This window comes from Hibiscus syriacus, unplaced genomic scaffold (genome assembly GCF_006381635.1).
Source record: "Hibiscus syriacus cultivar Baekdansim isolate YM2019G1 unplaced genomic scaffold, ASM638163v2 tig00111377_pilon, whole genome shotgun sequence".
Lineage (NCBI taxonomy): Eukaryota > Viridiplantae > Streptophyta > Magnoliopsida > Malvales > Malvaceae > Hibiscus > Hibiscus syriacus.
In genome coordinates, this window is record NW_024063073.1 from 443825 (window position 1) to 452666 (window position 8842).

The 8842-nt window shown below is 31.4% G+C and overlaps 1 protein-coding gene across 1 annotated transcript; it reads right to left on the reverse strand.

Moving 5' to 3' along the window:
• Positions 1–1440: 1440 nt before the first annotated feature.
• LOC120159798 (E3 ubiquitin-protein ligase PUB23-like) lies at positions 1441–2821 on the reverse strand. Its single transcript, XM_039170342.1, has one exon. It carries the CDS (start codon positions 2804–2806, stop codon positions 1568–1570), a length of 1239 nt encoding a protein of 412 aa, XP_039026273.1. The 5' UTR covers positions 2807–2821; the 3' UTR covers positions 1441–1567.
• Between the last annotated feature and the right edge of the window lie 6021 nt (positions 2822–8842).

Below are 8842 nucleotides of genomic sequence, written 5' to 3' on the forward strand. Positions count from 1 at the left end.
TAGAATTGTTAAACCTTTTTGCTTCAAACTAAAAATTAGTTGACCCTTATTCCCATATGTAATGGGGTAAGGGGGAGGTATGATAGTAGGCTACCCCCAACACCAAGTTGAGAGCAGCTTCCGTGAAAGACCTCCTAATTATGAATTACCCACCGTGGGACTTGATCCCACAACCCCAAGGTTAAGAGCCTTGTACTCTACCAACTGAGTTGGACAGACAATTCTTTTTGCTTCAAACTAATATGGGAAATTTGTAAGAGGGAGGAGTTGTGAAATCAAGAATAAAAATTCAGGGTATAAAATTTAGGGTTTATGATCAAAGGGTTGGGGTGAATTTTAAGAATTTATAAAATTTTCTTTTATTAATATGATATTTTGAGTAATCCGTACAATTTTTTAAAATGATCCCTAACACACACAAAATGTCACCACTACTCAAAGAGATTGACCCATACATGAACTATGGTTGACCTTCATTATCAAAAGTAGTGAGCGCTGACCCCCGCCACCGAAGCCGCCTCCGGGCCACCCAACGCTGGCTTTTAGCCAACTTTGTCCACCTCCCTCATTAACGCCTTCCATTGTTGTCTCTGCTAATTTCTTTTTAATATTTTTTTTCCTATGTTCCTACTTTTTTATCTCGGCATCTAGTGGGGACATTTACATAATATTGACAATTATTCATCACTAGATAAAGATGCAAAAATGGAAAAATTAGGTACAAGATAATAAATAATACCTGACTGACTGCTAGATGAAGATACCCTACCTATATATAGTGACTGATTCCTGTAATTAATATGTGCATATTTGAATAAGTATACTTGCTCCAAGAAGAAATTGAATGAACATGTATGGTTTATGAAGAAATGAAAGGAAATGGATGGTTCAATTAGATTAGTTTTCTATGAATTCTTCTAAAAAATTGGTGAGAAAAAAAAATAAAAGAGGTCACTACTTGTGGTTTGATATAGTAATTTTTGTTTTATGTATCTCATTTCAATAAATTTACATCCAGCTACTGTTTTTTCTGTTTATCTAGCGTTGAGGTCTTCGGAATTCGTTGAAGCCTCTAGAGTTATATATCTTCCGGAATTCTTTAAAACTTTTGAAGTTCCATGTTTTATGAACACTACAAATCTTTTGTGTAATATTTGGCATGCTCACGAGATATACAATCTAGTAGCTGATAGTTATATCTATTTAATTTACTGACCTACAATAAGTCACTCGTCTAAAGTGTAGCACCAGCTTGACACCACCAACATATAAGTCACTATACAATGTTGATGGAGAAGGTCCCTCTCTCGAGCTGTCTCTCTATACTAATATCGATAATTGATCATCATCATCTTCAGTTCAACCGCTTTTCCCTTCTCATCTATTGAATAACGAATGAGTCTCTACATATAAATCGAAAGGAGTGAACCACTCTATGTATACATTTGGTGTGAGAGGGCACTAGTTTCTTTGCCCATGTATGTAACTGCTATTGCTACGTAGTTTTATCTATGAAGAATTATATGTACACAAATATAGATGACCGACAAAACACGAAACTATAGAATCAAGCTGGATAAGAAGAGAGCAGAGTGGTTGGTACACAGGGAGAGTTGCTCCAGACTCCAGCATGCAATTTGAGCACCTCTCTGGCCTTCTCCTTGGTCTTGAATCCGCAATCCATTTGAAGCACCAAGCACAGTTTAGCCACCACACCTAATTGCAGCATTTCTTGAAGAACCATGGTGGTGCCACAGAACTTGGAAATGGACAGCAAAATCCTCACTGCCCTTTCACTTGCAACCCGAGAAACCCTAAGTATCTTCTTTGAAACAATGGCAACCCCTGCCCCATGCTGCAGCAGCTCCGACCGGCCTTCCGCACATCCACACACTGCATCCAGCACCGTTAGTATCATCTCACAAGCCCTACTCCCCGATGATGAATGGAGAAGCAATTCGATCAAGACCGGTACCACGCCAGCTTCGGCTGCCTTGATCCTGTTTCTTCCCCATGAACAAATACCAGCCAGCAATTGTAGAGAAGCTTTTGTGGCCTGCTTTGATATTTGATCACGCAGAACTCTGGTTAATTCGATGAATAGTTCAGATCTCAAGTTGGCGAGTTGCATCGGATCCGCTACCTCCACCATCGACTTCAACAGCAGTACTGCATAAGCCCGAGAATCGTAGCTTCCGCGTTGCATTACTCTCGTTAAGGACACTATGAAATCATCATTGTTGAACAATAGATTCTGGAGAGAAGCTTCTGAGAGTTGGAGGTTGTAGAGAATGCTTAAAGCTTCATCAGTTGGTCTTATTGACTCGAACTCGTAATGTAATGTGCCTTCAGCTGCTGAATAGTCGTGATTACTGACAATGGAAGCCAAGAACTCAACAGCGCCTGAAGACTCAATGCACCTTTTGTTTGTAGCATTCTCGGAGGCGATCGATTGTAGGCTCTTGAGACACTTGATCTGTTGCTGCGGTGACTCGGCATCGTTGAGAAGCTTGATGACCTGAGCTTTGCTGATGGGTGGCTTTGGCGTTGGGATCCTTTCGATTCCATGCGAAGCGTTTAGCATGCACCAAGATTGAATCAATCTCCTGAGGGTGTGGTTTGGGGTAAGCTCACAGTCAGAGATAACTTGCTTTGTGACCGGACATGTGGTGCTCTTCTCTGAGAACAGCCATCTCTCGATGCTCTCCCTGTCGTAGGTAATCCCCGTTGAAACCGTGACGGGATCCTTCATAATCTCAATAGTAATCGGGCAGATGAAATACGGAGGAACATCAATATCCCCCATTTAAGAAATCAACCAAGAAGCTTGAAGAAACAAAGATTGATAAGTTCAACAACAACCCAGACAAGAAAAAAGAAAACTTGGTTTGCTTAAAAGGTCAGTTGTGAATTGGATTGAATTTTGAGGTTGGAGATGGAATATATATGCGTGTGGGTAGCCATAGCCGGAGAAAGTCAAACACACGGAAAAGGGCTGACTTTTCCAAACTATGGAAAGGCTCCAGGATGGCTGACAAATTATAACTGCAGTACACGGGAACAGAAGATTTTATATAAGAGGTACGAACTTACTCTTTTAAAATTTTAAAGTATATAAAATTTATAAAATTATAAAATAAATTATAGAGAATAAAAATAAATTTTTAATAAAAAATATATAAAAAATTTAAAATATATAATAATTTTAATTTTTAGGAGGTTACTGTCATACCTATTCCCTCGGTCCACCCCTACTGCAGCTACTAAGGACAAATATTTGGGGCAGAATCATTGTTATAATTTCAGCACATGATTTTTATTTGCAAATATTATCCAACACCCGACAAATTCAAATGGGGATGCCAATTTGCATGCCTACGTCACCTCATCTCTCACGACACTCGTTGGTTTATACCGTCTTTGGTTGTTTGTTCCCACCTCTTTTGACCCACCATTTGTTAAAATTTTATATTCTTTTCCCTTTAATGGTCGAATTATTGTTCTAGACTAATGATAGCATCATTTTTATTACTATATTGAATCGTACAATAATAGTTAGCGTAAACTATATCATATATCATCAAACTTTAGATATTGTATCGTTTATTTCACTAAACTTTTAATTTTGTCAATTATAACACTGAACTTTGCTTTTCGTCTCAATTATACCACTGGGATATTAAATCATTAACAGCCAGAACAAAACGACATCGTTTTGATCTGGCCTCTACGCCAACAATCGCCACTCACGTCGGCAACCGTCAACCACGTCGTCGTGTCGTTAACGATTTAACAGTTCAATGGTATAATTGAAATGAAAATCAAAATTCAGTGCTATAATTGGTAAAATTAAAAGTTCAATTGTATAAACGATACAACACCTAAAGTTAAGTGGTTTTTGATGTAGTTTACCCTATTAATCATGTAAAAATTTAATCAATTATATTTCATCGATATAAATTTATTACACGGCAACTATATATTTAAGGTTGTTGAAAGATTGACATTATTGCTTTAAAACAAACAACTAATGGAGTTATAAATTTAAATCTACATATAATATTATAGAGATAAACAGAATAGATTATATTAAATTTAAAGTAGTATTTATTTTAAATACTCTCGATTATTTGACAATAAACACTCAATCACACTATTGTAGCCGTTGGTGCTCAAACTTATGACTCCTAGAAACAACAACGATTCCTTTAACCATTAGGTAAGTCAGTTCGTGCAACTAAAGTAAGAATTAAACCTACTTTTATTGGTTAGATTTTATCCAGTGTGATTGATGATGAGGATAATGATCAAGGTGGTTGCCTTTCTTGTATTAGAATAATAGATCCAAAGGTCAATAAATATATATATGTTGGAAAATAAATTAATTTGTTTAAGTATATGGTTGAAATGGTGTGATAGGTTTTCTCTGTCCTTCCAAAAGATTTCTTATATTTAGCATTTTTCTATTTTAGAATGGGTAAAAGTATGTGGATTATTTTGGCCAAATATTTTGAGTTCTTAAGGAAATTAATGATAATTATATTGGAAAATTAAAATTTTGAAGTTGATATTATAATTACTAAATCAACTTTATATACATCTTGATTTAACACTACAACTACTAAGTCAAGTTTATAATAACAAGTTAATATTAAGATATAAGGTCAATTCTTATAATTTTCATCAAGGAGTTGTTTATAGTTTTATTTATTTATTTATTTATAGAAACAAGATAAAATGGGTTTTATAAAATAAGGTGTGGAAAGTCAAACATAGGAAATGCATGAAAATAATATATTTTAAAAAATTAATAACGTGAGTCCAAAATAATATTATAATACATAATATAGATACCATCCATTCTAATTAACATGGTAAGTGGCTGTCTCTTATGTGGTGGATAATATATGGTCAATTATACGGCCGAGTTATTGCAAATTCCAGCTGTTTTGCTTCCGAGACCGTGAAATATGCAAAGGCATGATTCATGTAATGAGGAAAATATTTAATTGTGTAGGTAAGTGGTATTCTAATGACTTACACTTGGTAATGTGAGACGTTCCGGATTTGAGCATAAATTTAATTTTGTTAGATATTTTAATTTTGAAAGGATACAAATTCATGGGTGAAATTGAAGCTATGAAAATTTGTAAGGGTTCTCTTGTTGTGATGAAGGATAGAGAAAGACTATCAAATTTCATGTTCTACAGGGTTCGACAGTTTTAGATAATACAGCTGATGTTTCCTCCCTGTATCAAATGACATTGTTACTGGTAAAATATTATTTTTTGTTGAGTTTGAGTGCCTCGTCGATTTTGGGTGTGTTGTCTTGAATCCTTCACACTTTCAGAATTTGTCTAGGTGGAGATTTATAAAAGTTTGACTCGAATTCAAAGTGGCACAATTTAATTGAGAAAGTAATAAATCTAGTTTAATTAAAAGCAAAGAATTTTATTAAAATAGCGTTTAATAAAATAACTTTTTTTTTACTTTATTTAGTTTTCTTTGTAACCAAGTATATATTCCTATAAATATATACTAAGGGTAAGAGTTAAATATCAAGTTTTTATTTCTCCAATATCCTCCCGTGTTTTTTCGCCCTTCATATTAGTGAAATTCTTCTCATCTCCGTGTTTAATAAAATTTGAATTGTGTTAAACCGAATATATTATCCGTGTTTATTTTTATAAGAAAAATATTTGCATAAGTGAACCCTAAAAACAGGTTTGCATGTCTTATGCACTCTCAATGCTCGTAGATGTTAATACAACACTAGGATTTGATTTTTTAATAATAAAAAAGAAGATTTGGTTTTCCATTCTATATTGTGATTGTGAAAATAAATTAAGAATTTAATCAATAGCGAATTAAATGAAAGAAAATAGGGAAAGGGATTGCTAAACTACGAAATGGTGTCGTTTCATTTCATGGAAGGTAAAAATCAAATATTAATTTGGGTTAACTTAAAAAATTCAAAACTTGATTTTTCTTAACTTTTTTAATCCAAATTTATTCATCCTACTTCTTAGGCCATTTTATTCTCTTTCAAGAAAAATTAATTAGTTTGAGTTAGATTTGATAATATATATTTTAAAGACTTTCAACTATTTGATAATGAACGCTCAAATATCATATAGTCATTGGTATCGAAGCCGAAACCTCTAGAAATAATAATTATTCTTTTAATCACCGAATTAACTTGGTTCAAGTAATTTAAAATAAAATTTTACTAAGCATGAATCAAGTATTTCCCCTTTTTTGGTGCCAATATTGGATACATAAAGATTTGTATGAATATGTAAAACATAGATTTAAAAAAAAGAAAAAAGAAATGTCCATTCAAAAAAAGAAAAGAAAAGAAATGTATATGGCATATTAATTTAATGATAAGGGTAAACTATGTATTTAGTACCTAAATTATCAGTTTTGATATGTTTTAGTACCTAAACTTTTAACTTTTTCAAAATTATATCCAACATTTAATTTTTGTTTCATTTTAGTAGTCCCAGTATTAAAAGCTTTGGTCCATTTTAGTACCTAAACTTTCAGTTTTTTTTCAAAATTTAGCACTAAATTTTGAATTGAGGGTACTAAAATGAGACAAAAATTAAATTTCGGGTATAATTTTAAAAAAATTGAGAGTTTAGGTACTAAAACAAACCAAAACTGATAGTTTAGATATTAAATGCGTAATTTACCTTAATGTTAATTATTTCGAAAAGAAATTCTAAAATATTTTGCAGCTAAATGAAAATACATACTTTAAATGTACAAATATAATTCAATATATATTTTTATATACAAGTAATTGCAGGTTTGCAGCACAGAGGTTCAGCACAAATATAATTCAATATTTTAAATGTACAAATATAATTCAATATTTTTATATTTTTATGTACAAATATGAGTGGGGTCCGTTGCAGCCAACTTCACGTTAGCTAATAACCAAAGTAAAGCCATGTTTTAATCAAGTCTTTGTTTTGTTTTTTTTCATGAGTCAATACCGGTTGCATTTCAACACAGACAAATACCGGTCCATGTTTCAATATTTCGGTTGTTAGATGTTCAAACATGTTCATAAATAAACTCAGAATAATATAATCATACAATATTATAATAATCAAATCGACTCATATCATACACCTGACTTTGATAAATTTTATGTATACACAAATTTATTTTTGCAATGATTTGATGCGTCAGTCTCCGACTAGATTTGTGCCAAATGGCTTATTCTGGACATCAATGGTTTGAACTTTATTTTGTCGTCTTTAAATCAGATTTCACCTTTTTTATATATATATATATATAAAGAAAAGTATGTTCAATTGTCAAAGTAAACCATCTTTTATGCATAGACACATAAGATTCATGATTTGAAAGTAAACAAATAAAAATGTTGAGATCGACCTACAATGTTTTTAATATTTAGTCAGCCAATAAAACAGCCTAAGCAATGGTAATGCTTCCTTTAATAGATTTTTTTTCAATTTTTTTTTTAATTTATTAATCAATTAATTCAGATCATGTAGTTCAGACAAGGGTGATCCATCCCAACCCCATTTACTCTATTTACAATCGTCATAATTTGAACCCTGACCTTACTTGATGAATCTAGTAACTCATCTCACTAGTTATAATATAAGATTCATATATATAGATATATAGTTACGAGACAATTGATGATTAATATTATTATAAAATATTTTATATTCTTATTTAATATTAAAAAATTAATATATTTTAAAAACATTAGATATACCGTCATTATGCAACTCTCGTGCCTTATAAATCAATCATAATATATATCTCATTGCTCTCATTCTTGAGATAGAGGTAGCTCATTTTTCTTTTTTAGAAGGACCCGATTGATATGTAAACTAATCTTTGTGATGGCAAAGGCATCTTAGCGTTCACCCTCGTTAGGAGGATAATAGTCATGAGTGGAACGATAAAAAAATACGTATCTATTTCAACGTCAGATAACAGCATTTGATTTCTCTCAATACAACGGTCTTAAAAAGAGGTAAAATTTTTAGTTTTACACTAGGTGTAAATGGATCTTAACCCTTTTAAATTGTTTTCAAATATAAAACGATTCGAAATATATAAATATAATTTTTTTCTTTATTTCATTTATCATGGTTCCAATATAAGAAACTAAACAACCAAATATAATATATAATTTATTATTATCATTTGAATCAATGTTTCATTCATTTTCAAATAATAAAGTTATTTTTAATAGTTAACATTTAGAAAATATTAAATAATAAAACTAACATTAAATTAAAATATTTTTTAACTCTTTGATTTTTAATCGAATTGATATTCAATTAATTGTGACATTAATTTAATCAAATATTTTATATAATTTGTTAATCCACTATATGATTGAAAAAAAATATATAGAAAAGATCATTCAATTAATGATTATGAATAGAAAGGTACAGCATTTATATACAAATTTAGTAACATTGTGTCCAATTCTTGAATAATAAATTCCAATTATTATTATTATTATTTAATGCACAATCACAAATAATTAATGTTATTAAAAAATTGATCAACATGGATTGATTCAAGTAGTAAATAACTTTATATCGATTAAGCAAGATCTAGAGTTTGGAAATCTCTATTGGGTGACTCACCCACCAAAACAAGATGTACGACACGGATCGATCCGAATAAATCAAGACAAAATCTTAGAACGGAGGGGCGAATAAAAAAAAATTGAAAACGATGATATTATCTTCCATTTCCTCTTAAACAAATAATTAATCTATATCACAACCAATAGTCAAATTGTCCATAAAAATTCAATTATGAGATATTGTTTATT